Source organism: Sabethes cyaneus, chromosome 3, assembly GCF_943734655.1.
Source record: "Sabethes cyaneus chromosome 3, idSabCyanKW18_F2, whole genome shotgun sequence".
In the NCBI taxonomy this organism is placed as follows: domain Eukaryota; kingdom Metazoa; phylum Arthropoda; class Insecta; order Diptera; family Culicidae; genus Sabethes; species Sabethes cyaneus.
This window is the reverse complement of record NC_071355.1, coordinates 194068685-194085437: the sequence shown is the minus strand read 5'-3', so window position 1 is coordinate 194085437 and position 16753 is coordinate 194068685. Positions and strand designations below refer to the sequence as shown.

Here is a 16753-nt window from a genome sequence, read left to right as displayed (position 1 = left end):
TTGTTACGTGAGAAAATGCCATCAACTAAACAGTATTAAGTGAACGATAAGTGCGTCAAGCAGTAGGTAGGTACTGTTTAGCTCTGGAGTCGGTGAGCAGCAAATGGCAATCGTCGACGCCAGATGAACTACGCCGATTACGGCGACATTGACCTTGGAATCATTTTGCTTAGGTCCCACGATACAATTATCTCGAACAAAAACCAGCTCCGAAATGGTGGAATCATTAACATCGAATTAGAAGCTAGCAGACATCCGCATTTGAAAAGGAAAACGAGCCGTTTAATTCGCGAACATTGGAATTAGACGGTGGGTGGCTAATAAATTTTACGATTGGGAATGGAATAATATGTACACAATGGTTGACGTCTTTCGTGGGGATTATAAAGTTGTTTTATATTATTTTGCTATTGTAATTTAAACTGATTAAAATGGTTTTATTAAAAGCAATATGGCAGCAAAAATTGTTTGCCCTAAAATTTGACTAAAGTGTACAGAATTCAGAAGTGATGCTTAAAAATGCGATTAGTCCAGAATTCGACGAAAATATTCCGCAAATAAATTCAGAATGAAGTGAATCTTTGTTTTGAAGCGTGCAACACTCATAAGGATTTATTAAACCCAATAATTCAAAACGGAAAAAATCCCAATGCCAAATGTTTCCCATTCACACATCATAACGCTTGATCCAGTGCTTCGGGAGCATGAACCGCTAGGAAAGCGTTCACAAAAAATGGAAGCTTCAACTCGGGACTCATTCGTTTCCACAGCGCTCTAGCTTCTGATAGGACAATGTCATCTTGGTTACCACCGGCACGGAATCGCGTAGGATCGGACTCCTCGCCGGATTCGGCACGATAGGCGTTGCAAGCGAACAGACCGATATCCGAATCACTTCCTTCCAGCCGACGTTCGGTTCGACGTCGCGATCGTGATTGCCTTTTGTGTAGATCCAAAAATATCAGAAACGGGTCGGAACATAGTTGGGCGCCTTTGCTTTGGGTAAGCGCGGCGGTTTTGACGTATTGTTGCTGCAAAGAGTGCGGTTGTCCGAAGAATTGCTGAATCAAATTTTTTATCATTTCATTGTTTTCCGAATTTGGGAGGGAAATTTTTTTCAACTCACTGTAAACATTACGAAAATTAATCAATTCGCTAAAAAAAGGGCTTTTTCAATACCTCGTTACATAGAGATTAACCGCAGCTTGTACCAGCTGGTCGTACTGGGGTAGATATTTTCTGGCTTCACTTACTAATTGTCCATTATGTCTGCTTAAGCCCTCCGATAAGCATCGCTTAACTGCCTGCTTTTTCGGACGACTTTTCCTATCACTTGCTCGAATTAGCTCCTGTTGGAGATGTTCCTTCGGTCTCGCGCGCGGTGATTTCAGGGAAAATTTGGGTGTTTCCAACAACTGGTAATTTGAATCAGACATACTTTTGAAGTTTCTATTGCACAGTCAAAATAACACACGTACTGGTTGCAACGTTGCAACCTCTCTTGTAGCCAACAATAATTATTGATGAATTGAAAATATTAAACGTCAGAGTTGGAAAATTCAAATATTGTAGTTAGACAAAGTGACCATTGACACTGTTTATACATACTTGTGAGCTTGTATGTGATAACAGAGAATCATTCAGATATGATAAATATGAGTGGTATGGATGTGAAATGAAATTGTTTTTATGAATTTCATGCGCTATAAGTAATAGGCTATTTGAGGATCGGAATTTATATGAAAATGGTTTTCTTATGGTGAAAAAACTGCGGGTTTTAAACATCTCTGCACTGCGACAAGAGAAGGGTAAAGTGCCTTTTATTTGGCCAAAACCGCTTGAAACAGACGCGTACCGTGAGCAAGGACCACACCATTGGAGTTCGTATCAAAATATTTTTTTTGACAACAAAACATTTACCATTGCTTGTTAGCGGAATTTTGAGGTATACAGAGAAATCCCAGATAGCAGAAGATTGTAATAGAAAGTCCACATTAAGTCATATGCATGCCAATTTTAAATTAGAATTGCATAATGATTAGAGTATGCCAAAGCGAAGTCTACGTACAATAAGATGTTTTGCAGTCGTGCGTGTCGTCATATACAACTTATGGCTGTGAATTATAAAGCAGTATAGATGATTGTAACATTAAGTATCTAAATCGTACATTGAGAAGTATTAAGTGTTTCGTGTTCCAAATACTTGCAAGCGTGTTCCAAAAATTATTGTATAGACTGCAGGATAGAATTACAAATGATTGTCAACATTTCTGCACGTATATTGCCTCCACTTTGGTACTTATATCTTCTTTTTTGTACTTTTTTGTGCGGATATGATTTCGTACCTCTCAGTTACAACCGAGCTATACAGACCAAATTGTTTGCTGGGAAAGTTTTTATTTAAAAAATGCGCACTGTGCATTTATTTTTCTTTTTGACGTAGGACTACGTCTTACTACAAGGTGTCATTCCATAATTTCGATTCTAGTCTTCTTCATCAGCAGCCTAGAGCCGGGGTAGCTGGTACTGTTCAAAGCAGTCGTCTCCTTGCAACTCAATCTTGGGCCACTCGTCGCAAATTTCCCAGTCGTCTCAAAAGTCGCAAATCATTTTCGTCCTGGTCGAGCCATTCTGCACGTTAGGCCGCTCTGTTCCTGTTGCCGGTGGTGTTGTTGAAGACAATTGTTTTTCTTGCACTGTCGTCCGGCATTCTTACGACGTGTCCGGCCTACCATAACCTAGCAGCTTTCACCAGATGTACTATGGGAATCTGTCATTCAGAAATGCCTGTAGCTTAGGATTCATACCCCTCCGACGATTTTCGCTATCAGTTTATACTCCGCCAATTATCGCCCACAGCACCCTCCACTCGAACATAACAAGGGCGCGTATGTCTTCCATGAGCAACAACACAACTTCAAGCTCATAAAAATTGTCAGCTACGTACGGCGGCGTATGCTTCTTGATCGTAGCATTTTGCTATGAGCAGAGTAGGCCCGATTTTCCGCTTGAATGCATCGCCGGATCTTCTTACCACTGTTGCTACCCGCGGTGGCCTTAGTTCCGGCGCGTTGGGGGGATTCATGCCCTTGGGTACGAAAGTGACCCTGTTGGCTTCTCACCACTTCAGGACATCTTTTGAACAGTGGCACAAAGCTAGATTCGGCCAGAAGATCGTGTTGCATCAACAGAGGAAGCAAATGGTTTTTTGGACTGTCCTAGAGGTAGATCTACCCGTTTACAGTCTCGATAGTCACGAACGACGCACTCCATTTGCCACATGAGCAGATCGCTTGCCAAATCATGCATTTCTTAGAAAACTTTGAAAGTTTCTGCATCCTTCAGGAGTTCAGGATTCAGGTTTCAGGACGGAATTTTTTCCAATTTTCGAAAAACTGACCGCGATAAAAATAGAGTGTAAACAATACACTCTAAACTACATCCACTCAAATTTTCAAGAGATTTCAATGGGTAATTTTCTACAGCGTTTCTCCCGGGGTGCAATTTGATGTGGCACACTCTTTACTCTGGCTTTTGGCTAGTTCTGGCGACGTGCCCAGCTGTCGCGCGATGCCATACTTCCCACGCATACATCCTTATCCCAAACTGTTCGGCTACTGCTTTTCGTTTGTATGTGTCACATAACTTCCGCTAGCTTCTATTATCCATCGCGCAAATAGCAGCTGGAAAGGCAAAAAGCAACGGAATAAAACTTTCCACTCACTTGTTAATACTCATTTGTCCTCGAACGAAACTGTACTTCCAACACACTCACACATCGCTATCGCAAGTTCATTTCCTGCCACTATTTCATCCGTATAGGTGCCTATTCAACATGGCCGCCATACACATATTTCATTCCTATGCAGCCCGTTTTTTAAACCCATCTACCTATGTTTTAACTGCCAACATCCTATGAACATCGTTGAGTAATCAAAATTAACACATGAGGAAATAATTCAACCCGTGCATTTTTAAAATAAACCCGGACGCATATTTCATCATCCTTTAATTTAGGCTCATACAACAAAACCTCCTCTTTTCAATGTCATTATCACGCACACATTATCGAAAATTCCATTAACATATGAGCCAATATTTCAGCGTCTAGCAAAACATCTCATTCACTTATAATTATTGAACATAATTCACTAATTCAAGCCTACCAACTTGCGCCACTGTGGTGATTTCGCGAATTGGCGGACATTTTGTTAAATGCGAACTGTGAATAAATAAACGTCTTTACGCGACACGATCAATCACAAGACTCAGTTTATTTCTGCTTTTTTCCTTTCTACATCAGTATTGCTCTCTGAGTGCGGAGAGTACGTGACCCTATCTCTACTGCTTCTCAGTCCTCAACCACAGACGAACAAACAATATTTTTCTCTTAATGCCCCGCTCGATCCCTACAGTATGAAATGGGGATATAAATTAGTATAGTTACCTGGAAGACGCGTCAAATATAGCTCTGGCTCTCTCAAGCCCCTATCTTGCGCCTTCTCGAAGATCTAAGTCAAACGATGACGATCGATAGCCATACCTGAAAATGTTTCATGTACATACTGGACCAGCTAAGATCTAAGCGCATGGTCTCCAGGTGAGGGGCGTCTCAAACAGCATTTATCTCGGAGCGAGCGGCTGAATATGAAGCGCCGTATCCCGCAAGATACACCTAAAATGGCAGACCCATCCGTGGGATGAAGGTATTGCGAGTAGTAAGGTAGTAAGCCCTAGTACCCTAGTAAGGTAGTGTACTGAAGCTCTCTTTTACCACGAAAAACGACGAAGGAAATAGGAACAGGGGGAGCGTGTGTGTGCGTGTTTGTAATGGTAAAAAATTGGAGGGGCAAAATTAGATATGAGACCATCTAATGTAAGGGTGCGGCGGTAGTTTAATTGCAAAAACACTTGGGTACCAACCGAGAGAGTGTGACTTGGAGTCCCACGACCCATTATATTATTTGCCTCATATCGAAATTTCCCTGTTTCATCCAGTTTATCATTTTTCGCACCAAACCTACTCCACTTAGCAAAAAAGAACATATCAATCGGCATAGGACATGGTAAAGAACAAAGAAACGACTAACAGATAACGATTGGAAACTTAGTACCTGGAATGTCCAAAGTCTTCATGAACCGGCAAGAGCTGGCTTGCTTGCTCAGGAACTACAGCGATTCCGAGTGAAGATCGCTGCCATTCATGAAGTTTAATATTCACATTCCGGAGAAAGGGACTTCCACACAGTAGGAGCTGCTTACTTTTGATAAAATTTGTGCGTTTCGACACCCGCTCATCGGGCGTTGTTGAACAGCATGCCGGATAAGCCGTCCACTTGTTTTAACACTAGCTGCGTCTCGAAGAGACTAGGGAGTATCCCCGAGATGTGCACGAAACACATCAGTCGATCCCATTTAACTTTGATCAGTAGCGTTAGTTTATTCGGACAATCGTGGTCGTACAGTATCTGCTATAGCTAGTCTCAACCGATTGTATCGTATGTCGCTTTGAAGTCAATAACGATGAGATGTTTTGGCACGTTGTACTTCCGACCTTTCTGTAACATCTGAAAAACATCTGAAAGAGACAAAGATATTGTCGCTACTTCAAAATGTTGCGACAATGTATGATGAAAGTTTGTCACTATTGCATGGAAGTTAGGACAATGACAAGTTACCGTAGCTGTTTATTGTGAATACAGATGCATTATGACAACTATGTTGTTGCCTGCGAACAAGACACACTGGTGTATGCAATACGTATTGTACGCAACATTGTGTGTCGGCAGCGGCGGTGTTTCGTGAGAGTTGTGTGAGCGTTTGTGAGAGCGAGTGTGTATCAAAGTATATTCTCACCGAAAGTTGTCCTTCTCACTCGTGTGAAAGGACATTAATTTGTCCTATTACATTCGTGATTCATTCTGGTTGCTACGTAGGGTAAAGAACCGGTTTTAAGCAGTCTAAGCGGGCCACTGATTGTTTTACCTTATTACAAGCGATGGGTTGACTAAGTGGGGGATATCAGCATACCAATCTTCTTGCTATCTTTAGTTCTTCAAGCTGTTACCATTAGAAGACGCTATTGTTGAGCTAAACTATTGATTTTTCGCTTTAAAAGTTGGAGCGATGGAACTAATTTTGATCAAACCGAACATATTTTTACCCTCAAGGTGCTTTTTTAAGCAGTTCTGAAATCTGAATTTTTATACGCCCCTATAAAAAATCCCTCGAACTTTTCCCCCTATTCAGTAAGTTCTCGTTCCTATCCGCGACCTACTAATCGGCATCTGCATTAATAGATTTGATATTTTCGGTCGGTAGATGCGTAAAATGCAATCTGTCTAAATTGTTTATCGGGGCATACACTCACCGCACCGTTCGGCAAATGGTATTCGTCGCCTCTTCGTTCTCTAGTGTTCTTATGGGAAACTGCGAGTTTGACGTCTCACTCGCTGTTCATAAGGATGGTGGGAGAACAAAAGAGGCAAACATAGCAGTGCACACGGTCTAACTGTAGAACAGTGTTGTCAGAGCAAATAACATTGAAACACATCGTTGCTTCATTAAATCACTGAGAAAATCTTCGAAAATTATTGAAAAAGCTGTCTTTTTTGTTGTTTTTAAACTTGAACTTAAACTCTTGAAAGTATTGAACCACGTTTTCACCATTGGAGGTTTCAGTTAATTTCGACCCTATAACTCTTATTTCCAGAACCAAAACAGTGTCTTGGCAACACGATAGCTGCTACTGGTGAACAGGTTCCGTCAATTCAGAATTTATTTTCAGGTTTGTTATAAAATAATAAAACTTCCGGCTAGTGACAAAGCCTTAGATAATAGAAAAAAAGATAGTGAATAATATGGTATGTGACAATTGAGTGCTTGATTTTTAGAGTGGTTGTAATCAGTGCTGAAAAATGTGATGGATTGGTTAGTAGTGAGGTGGCGATTGCCTTCAGCAGCTGAAAAATGTACGTTTTTGGACAATAATTTTTAATTCAACCTATTTCTTGTCGGAAACCCAGTAAATTGTGTTTGTGTGAATTAAATGTATCGTTAAGTGAGTTGTGAAGAAGTTCCTATCAAAAGATTTTGAAAATATGAATAAAAAAGTGCATTTTCGGCCCATTTATTTTCAACTGATTAAAATAGGTGACACTGCTTAACTCGTTCCTTACCCTATGTTTGTTTTATAGGTAGAGAATAACTGGTTTATCGCTCTTCGTTTGAGTTGGTTATTTCTGTGTATGAACAATGATATTTTGATTCCCTGGATCTGAGAAAATACTTTGTAGGCAGCAGTCGAGCCAATTACCCTCGCTGTAGATGGTATAAATAATTCCTCCCATCTACTCCTCCGGTAGCTTCGCCTCTTGCCAGATCTTGGAAATAACTCAGCGTAGGGCCATTGCTAGCGTTTCTCGACCGTGTTTGTACAGCTCTGCTAAAATGTGGTCCTAATCGGTGGCTGCGTTGTTCTTGAGCGCACTAATTTTTCGTCCTACCTTTGATAGGTTAGTCGTTGGGACTTTACTATCTTTCATGGGCATTCCTAGGCTAACTTCCATACCACTTTCTTCTGCAACTTCACCATTGAAGTGTTCGGTCATCTCGCGCTTGTTAGTGATCATTTTCCCTCCATCGTCCCTACACATGTCGGCTATCGGTATGTTGCCCTTACGAGATTAGTTCACCTTATGACGCTTTTTATTCCTCAGGATTGTGAGCAACTGATTCTATAATATCGTGGCCTTCGATAGATGAAGCTCTACCTTCGTCTGCGGAGCTGGGTGCCTAGGTGTTTCGGCCCTCGAAAGGCCGCAATCTCGATGTTAGGTGGAGAACCCCAAGTGCACGAAATGACTGGTTTTGACGAGGAATGCCAACAAGCGATGCAGAGTAAAAAAGAGCTTGAAAAATGAAGCATTACAACGTGGGAAAGTTTGGTCAAATATCGTCGAGCGATTAATGCATCAATCACAATCCTGAGGCGAAAAAAACCCCGGGAGTAGGACAGAGATCATAAAGTGCTGGAACAACTAATCCGGGCGCATGTTCTATAAGAAGGTGAACCAATCTCGTAAAGGGTATGCACACCGAAGCCTGATGAATGTTGAGATGAGGAGGGAAACCTTATCACAAACGAGCGCGAGATGGTCGACAGATGGAAGCAGTTCTTTGATGGGCATCTCAATGGAAATATGGCAAAAGGAGGCAAAATGTTAAGCTAGGAGTGCCTACAAACGATAACAGCTATTAGAATTGCCGGAAAGGACCTCCAAAAATGGTAAAGTATTCCAAAATTTGGGTGGAAGAGAAATTACCGGAGAATGGAAGGTGTGGTTTGCCTCATCTACAAAACGGGTGATTGCTTCGATTGCTGTAATTACCACGGCATTATGCTGAAAAACGACGCCTACGAGATGCTCTCCCAGATCTTGTTAAGTCGTCTAATCCCAATAACAAGAGATTTCGTAGGGCAGTGTCAGGTGGGCTTTTTGGGGTGTTCTGTGTTATTACAGAAACAATTTTTACTCTCTGACAAATTCTCCAGAAACCTCACAAGTGCAACGTGACCACGCATCACATCTTCGTGGATTTCAAGGCAGCATACGATACAGTCGAGCGCGAACAGTTGTGGCAGATAATGTACGAGAACGATTTTCTAGACAAACTAACGCGGCCGATCAAAGCTACCCTGGAGTAAGCGACATGCTACGTGTGTGTTTCAGGTGCACTCTTTTTACTCCTTTCGGATTGCGCAGATGGTTGTGCGCAGATGTGATTCGGTGAACGGGCATTGAAACGAGAGGATCGCTCTTCGGCAAAAGTAGCGGACTACTGATGGTAATAAACTGGAAGTGGTTGATGAATTCATGTGTTTGGACGCTCTAGTCACCACCGAAAATAACACGAGTAAGAAGATTCAACGTCGCATTCATGTTGGAAGTCAGGCCTACGCTTCCCTCCGCAAGACGCTTCGATCAAGGAGCATACGCCGCCGCACGAAGTTGTACTTGTCTGGAGGTTTTATAGCCGGACCGGGATTGATTTCTAGACACGATCCTTTACGGCAATACACATAAGTGAAAGTTGGTCCCTGCACAAAAACCAATCCTAGCCTCTCACATGCTGCAATAATAAAGAGATGGTGAGATAAAATAGCCGCTCAGGTCGACTGAAGATGATGGCAGGTTTCGTACCCAAATTTATTCCTATTACTGGGACTTAGCAAAGGTATATCATTACAGGTGAGCTTTATTTGATATAATTAATCAATACGCCAGTCCCATCCACAAGAAATTATTTACTCGATAATTTGTCGAATGGCTGCTAGGCCGTAATAAATTCCGGTTGACATATAATTGAGCAATAAATCGTTCTTAATATCATACATTTTCCGCCGTAAATACTGATTACACACACGATACGATTGGATGCCACCTGCGTGGAAAATGAAAACCGAGTCACCTATCGGATAACACGTTCACGACCGGAGAAGTGTTGACTCATCGTGACGAGCCGCGAATCCGCGTAGCCAAATAACATCACGAACGCAACCAGCGCTCCGTCACGACCAAATCGAAAACACTACCTTTGCCACACTTTCCAGAACCAACACCCGGTTTTAAATAAGTATCATTAAAGATATCGTATCCAGATAGCGAACGAAGTCAGTCCCTGGCAGACAGACCGGATAATGAAATTCAGTGAATCTAATTTCGAAATCCTCGATGAAACAAAGTGCTTCTACCAGCGAGAATTGAATCCAAGAGGGAGAGGTAACTCTGCACCCCTGACCCCTGCGAATGGAGCCTACAAATTGAGTCATCATAATCTGTTCGTGTTCGCGTTGATTCCATGGATGGATCGGATGGAGAGCCAAAGGAAACACGAATTAAACACCCTCTTGTGTAAATCCTCCCCGTGTCCAATATCGCTTTCTGTGGATGATTTTTGATTATAGTCATTCAACTCGATGTTTGCCACTGCTGCCTGCTGGCGCTGGGGAAAAAGTGATGCTTCGGGGCTGCACCCTCTATTTTTGTACTTTGTGAAGATATCAAGAGCAGAATGTTGACACATTTATGTTATCAACGCAGCAGCTAGACTCAGTCTTGGCATTCCCCTCAGTGTATGCAAGAGGCGCGCGCAAAAATCACCACACACTTCCATTCCTAGCGACAGCAGAGCGTGCGATGGCGTATACACCACTGTCTAACGTCCCGCATGTGCACTGAAGTTTGGATTGCCTACTTTCAACACACACCCTTGCTTTGAATCACCAGTGTGCGGAATAACGAGGGAGAATAACTCTGCTGTGATCGCACCGCAGTGAGCACTTCTGCGAAATAAGCAAGCAAGCAAAAACTGCAATTTGATAGTCCTCTAAGCGTTGTTGAATGGTATACCTTATTGATGCATTTAATAAATCAGTCGTGTTTTGTAGCAACATTTGACAATTTTAAATACGCAGAAAGCCAAATTTGAAACAAACTATGGATTTATAATGAATAGCCTACACATCAAATTTAACAATGCATGCATAAAGGTTATACAGTGGACTCTCAGAAAAGTCAATCGATTGGGGAATGGGTCGATTAACTTTTCCGAAATATTAACTTTTCTGAGTAGTCCTAAGAGTCTTTGATAAATGATAATACAAAAGCGAAAAATATATTCTCGGATACACATTTTTAAGTATTTGAAAGTTGTAATGTAAAGAGAGCAAGATATTATGAAATAATACTTAGTTCCTTTCAGTAAATTTAAAATAGTCGGTTATACTAGTTTACTTTTGATTTTTTGTAGTCTACGACAACGTTTTGACAATGTTTGCTCTTATTTTTTGTTCCCTGGTGTTCATTTATTTTGCATTTAAAATTCAGTTTGAGTTTGCGCTTTTCCAATATGTTATCAAAAATCCCGAAGCAACTATGTGCCCGTAACATTCCTGTATGAATAAACGCTTTAGACAACCAATAAATTCAAACTCTCAGAAAAGTTAAGCCAAAAATTAACTTTTTAGAGTGTTGCATTCGAGTTAATATTCGCTTAACTTTTCTGAACAATTAACTTTTTAGAGAGTTAACTTTTCCGACAGTCCACTGTACAAGCAAATCATTCCAATGTTTCAGCTGAGAAAAATATATAAACGAATGTCTCATTTATAGTTCTAAAAATTAGAAATAATTGTTGCATCATTTATTTCCATTACTTTAATTTGATTATTACAGAACGGACTCGATTATTCGGATGAAATTTTTTTTTATAATGTTAGTCACGTTCTGAACGTAAACACATTTCAAAAAACCCATTTAAATTTTGTTTTTCACCCGAATGACCGAGTCCTAACTAACAGTTTATGCAATTTGTAATTTATTTCATTATACACTGTTATAACTGTTAAAAATATCAGTTATGTAAGTATCGGTGCAAGTTATTCCTTAAATGTGAAAAATACTTTTATGACATTTTGGAAAGAAAGTACTGCCAACTGCAACTGAAAGTACTGTAAAATTAAATCAAATGCATATTAGTGCATGGGATCTTATAACAATTCTGTGAATAAAAATACTCAAGTTTTTATTATTAATAGTTATCTAAAAGTATAGTTTTTTAAATTAAAAAAAATTGATTATTTTAGGAGTGCCAAATCTTTTTTTACAGATGGCTTAGCTTTCTGGTTATTATAGATTATTACATGCCTTTCGGACGACAAGTTTCGTTCAGAAGTTAGTACAGAAATTTTTATTCAAACTTGAATCATTTTAGCACCCTACAAACAATAATTCAATTGATCGAGATACCATACCGATTCCATTGGGCTTAGTGTTGAGACTACGAGATCTCAATGCTCCAAAAATTACTTTCTAACAGTCTCCTCTAGCTATGGTTCGAAAAAACGACGACTGGCTTGTTGTCATTCTTGTACGACTTGAACCTATATATCATCATATCAAGTATGCGTAGAAGATTGAACGATTTGTGAGTTGTTATTATTTAATTATAAGATTTAAATTGAAACTATTTCAAAGATCTCAGTTTCTAAAAAAAAATTTCGGTAACTCAATAAAATAGGAGAACATTAGCAATTGCAATTATTCGTATATATTGATTTTGATAAAAATAAAATAATAGTTCAATATCCTACATTTTTATTTATGAAATTCGTGGCATAATAAAAATTCTTACATTAGATAGATTAAATCAGAGCCTTCGTGTTTCTTTAACTCTCTATCTGGTGCTCCCCACCGCCTTTTGGTGGGCTCCGTAAATATTCAATAACTTTGTACGACAATACAGTGGGATTCAGAATTTGACAACAAATGCGTGTCACCTATGCCTATGCCAAAGATGACATCCATTTTTGATATGAAAAAATTGAATATAAATGCGTTAGAAATTGACTAAATATCAATAATCAACGATTTTTCTACGATTGTAACTATTCGAGAGCTATTGGAGTAAGACGTAGTCCTACGGCAATAAAAATATTATTTGAAACACTCTATAACCACAAAATATTTTCAAGAATATACTGAGGGCATCATTTTTCGTCCTTTCGAACATGTATGCGGAAACTGATAAATATTTCAGCATCTTTTTGGAAGTGCAAACCTATTGAAAAATTTAATAAAAGTGGGTCAAAACTAGTTAATACATAAATGATTTTTTACGATTGCAACCATTTTATACTAAAAAAATCCGACGAAAGCTATCAAGCCGACGCAAGCAAGTTTTTGACACCCTGCGGTAAGACGTAGTCCTACGTCCATAAGAATATTACTTTTCAAAACATTCCACAACTACAATTGTTTTTTCATGCACTTACTGATGTCATCATTTTGTTTCATTTTGAACATGCATGCGCAAATTGATTGATATTTAAGCATATCTTTGGAAGCGTCTTGTTGCCAAAAACGAATACTTTTGTTGCCAAAATCGGTCCGAGCCAAAATCGAAATTCCACTGTATTTTATAGGCGCGCGAGAAAACTTTAAACTTACAAAAATCAGTATAACGTCATACTTCTATCGGCGATACAATTTGATTTACACCCTGAATTAGAAAAAAATCTAGCAAAATAGCAAAGTTTTTTATCGTCCTTAATTAATTGTTTATAAAGAAATGGTTATCGCGGTCGTGGCACCTGGGTACAAAAATTATGCAAACAGTCTATTAAAATACCTTTCTAAGTTTTGACTGAGATATGGCAATTTGAATTTTGCGGTCAAATTGACTGCACACCATACAGACAACCTGAATTTTTCCTGCAGAGACAGAATGTGAATGCTCTGCTGCATCGAAAACGAAGCGCCAGTGAAAGCTCTGCAGAGTAGTGCACACCAGTGCGATTTGTGGTGAGAGAAACATACGGGCTCTTGAGTGGCGTATTTGTTGGGTGTGTGATTCTAAATTGCACCGCTGTTGTTTCACGCATACACAGCTGTACACTTTGTTTGCTAATCCCTTTAAGCAAGCGTTCGTTTTTTGCGCGCCTGTGCGACTGTATCGATCTCCGCAGTGTAAGAAATACACTTACATATTGGTGTAGCACCTCAGTGATATGCCAAGACTGGCTAGACTCATCACCTCACCACCCCCACCATCTTTAACGTTTTTCTACCGTACGGTAGGGTGTACCTACAGCTGATGAAAAGGACATTTTCTTCTACCGGGTGTTTATGGCTAAGATTCTTGATTTAGAAATTATAGCACTAGAACTTATCTGTTATTCAGAAATTATCATATGCATGAAGAGTACCCTAAACAATTTAAACAGTAGCAACGCCAGCATCGGCACACGCCATGGTGGCGGATGTTTGGTTTTCCTTGGTTGGTTTCCTGTTTTTTCTCTTATCAAAAAACAAAACGAGAAAAAGCAAACCTAGCCCATTTGGCAGTCAATTGGAGGTGCTCCTGATTGCTAGTTACATTCCAATCGTTCTTCTTCCTCTTGTGGAAAAGAAAAACGGCATTTCAAATAGAGAAACTGCCAGATGGAAGAATTGATGTTTGCATAGCCTTATCGTGGTGCAAGTAGCGAACGTTTTCCGATTCCGAAAACAGAATCGCATTATCGAGGACGACGATCTTTCTACACAATCAAAGCGACAGGGACCGTCGTCATCACAAAACTTCAAGGCAGTCGCCGATGTTGGAAGTTGCCATCGGAACGACGCAATCTTACCTGGTCCTGGCTTCGCTTGCCGGAAAAGAAGAGTTTATTTTGTCGGTTTCGCAAAGAAGCGGTTTCGTTGGAAGAGCTATCGACTTGCAAATCGTTACCGGATATATCGCTGTTACTTTAAAGTTCGGACAAATTGATGTAATAAAATGGGAAGCAGTAGCACATATAGACAAATTCCAAAAGGTGGCCAAACCGTGACGACATTTCCCTATTGCTACCTAAATATAAACAAATCAAATCCCATCTCAAAAGTTACCTAGCAAGTCGTAAACTGAAATCAAATGTTTTGAAGTCAATAAATCGTCATTGTGAAGTTGTGGCCCTCGAACCACACAAGAAAACATAAATTGAGTGAAGATGTGCTCCTCGGGATGCTGATGGAATCCTTTGCAGTCGATGCACGTCTTGGTCTCTGTTTACGTTGCATTTGCTTCAACTTGACGTCGTCAATCGGGTTTCCACTCACAATACTGTCACTAGTCACTACGTTATTAGAATCGAAGTCAAAACGAGTCAATCGCACAATTCCGATCGAAGAAAACAAATACTAGAGATAGCATCTTCCAAGTAGCCTACGTGCAACGCTTTTTCCCTGTAATCGCACATCAAGTGTAAACACTTGAAACAGACGCGGAGCATGTTTAAGAAAAACGAGATTTTTATTGCATTTGCATAGCAAAACGCAGACACCGGAAGTAAGTTGCGTACCCTGGTTGGTCGCTTCGATATTCTAGCTGTTACTACTAGTTGGCTTAAACGAGCTCGCTGTTTCATCGAGTTATTTTTGCAATAAAAATTCAATCTACAACCAAATAAATGAAAATTGCTGCCTCTTCCGCCACACCGCTCGCTTGCTAGCGATGCGACAAATGTATTGATGTAATAAAATGATACGAAATCGAATCAAATGTCTTATTTCTCCTCAGCCGTTCTATAGCCTCTCAGTTCACGCAAATTTTCTGTTTTTCCACCCGAACGGACTCTAATGATTTTCGATAACATTCACGCATTATTTGCTCTGCTCGCACTCCTGTCTATCCGATGGTCTCATCAAACTGAAATACACGTTTTTATTACACGTCCGGAATCGTCCTTGTCGTCCCAACGGCTGCGGCTGTGCTCATTTTACCATCATCGTTCGGCTGGAAATGATATCTCCCATCACCACCGCCGCCACTACCACCATCCATTTTATTCTGTGACGGCGGGTGCGGAAGGTATTGGATTGGAAAACACCATCTCGTTATTATTATCGATGCTTATCGGGCTTTCGGGTTATCTGGTTTTTTTCCTTGGTTGCTGTCCTTTTCACTGAATTGTCACGCTTCAGGGCATCCGATATACACTCGTTTCGGATTGAAGTGGACTATATTTCATTTCCGTTTACTCACTTCCTCTTCAGTGAAGGTGTCGATGCGATAGATTAAACGATAAATGAATTAGGTCAATGGGGATTGTGGATTGGAGCTTGTTTAGGTAGGACATAATCGGCTGAATGGATACACTTTTCCCAGGAACTGTGTGGAACCGTCAGTCATTGTAGTTTTGGCGATTAGCTAGTGGGTAATCCATTCTTTAATATATATTCAACTAGCTGACCCGGCAAACTTTGTACTGCTACAAATTGTACTAAATTGAAAAAGCAAAGCCTTGGTGCTACATTTCGCATTCGGAACTTGACCTATTGTATTCTGTTTGAACGGTTTCGCGGCCGTTGTACTGCAGAACGGTTGCGGGCTGGTGCTGCCATCTTATTGCCTTTAATAGCCTCTCTTAGTCCAGATTCGAACACGCAACGGCTGGTTTGTGAGGTTAGTGTCGTACGCACCTCGACGCCAACTGGGAGGTTTTTTTACCTAATTGTCAGAAATTGTAAATTTCGGATGTACTCAAGATATAATTTAGGCTTTGCATTTTTTGAGAAGTTTAGCCTCTGGTAAAATAGTTAACTGATTTCGGATTTTCACAGAGCGTTTGTTTCTGAACCTTCCTGAACCATTGGTTGGAAATGGCGATCTTTCCGCAATCTTGGAATTGATTGCAACATGCAACACGTTTGAAACATGTGCAAAATATTAGTTTTTTAATTCCCAGTTCCGGAATTGTGTTGGTTGTCAGTTAATTTTACTGCAACTTTATTCTAGTATCCACTTGACAGTCAGGTCTTTTCATGGCTCAAAACAACAGTTTGTAAAAATGCATTAAATACGGATCCAAATAAGAAATACGTTCATAAAATTGGTTATAGCAAGTATAAAGATTTCGTTTCCATATGCAGTGAAGTTATTTGGACGGTCAACAGGAGCAAGCAAAATGGGGTGTTATCTAAAGCCTTATTACTTATGGAAAAGATAATCTGATGACGACCACAACTGTTGGGTAGTGGTGGAAGTTGAAAAATCAACTTGAAACAAATCGAACATTCTTATGGATGGTTGCAAGAAATTTTAGGATTTCAAAAAGATTTGCACAGTTGTGAGGAACACGCGTTCTGTGAAAATTCAGTGGTCTAAGTTACCTACCATCATTACCACGTGTTTGGTTACCACACCATAACGA

The 16753-nt window shown here is 40.1% G+C and overlaps 1 protein-coding gene across 1 annotated transcript; it reads right to left on the bottom strand.

The window, feature by feature from the left end:
• Positions 1-674: 674 nt before the first annotated feature.
• On the bottom strand, positions 675-1436 carry LOC128740543 (uncharacterized). Its single transcript, XM_053836091.1, has 2 exons — positions 1180-1436; positions 675-1125 (listed from the first exon to the last, which is right to left on the bottom strand). The coding sequence occupies exons 1-2, from the start codon at positions 1434-1436 to the stop codon at positions 675-677; spliced, it is 708 nt and encodes a 235-aa protein (XP_053692066.1).
• Positions 1437-16753: the final 15317 nt, after the last annotated feature.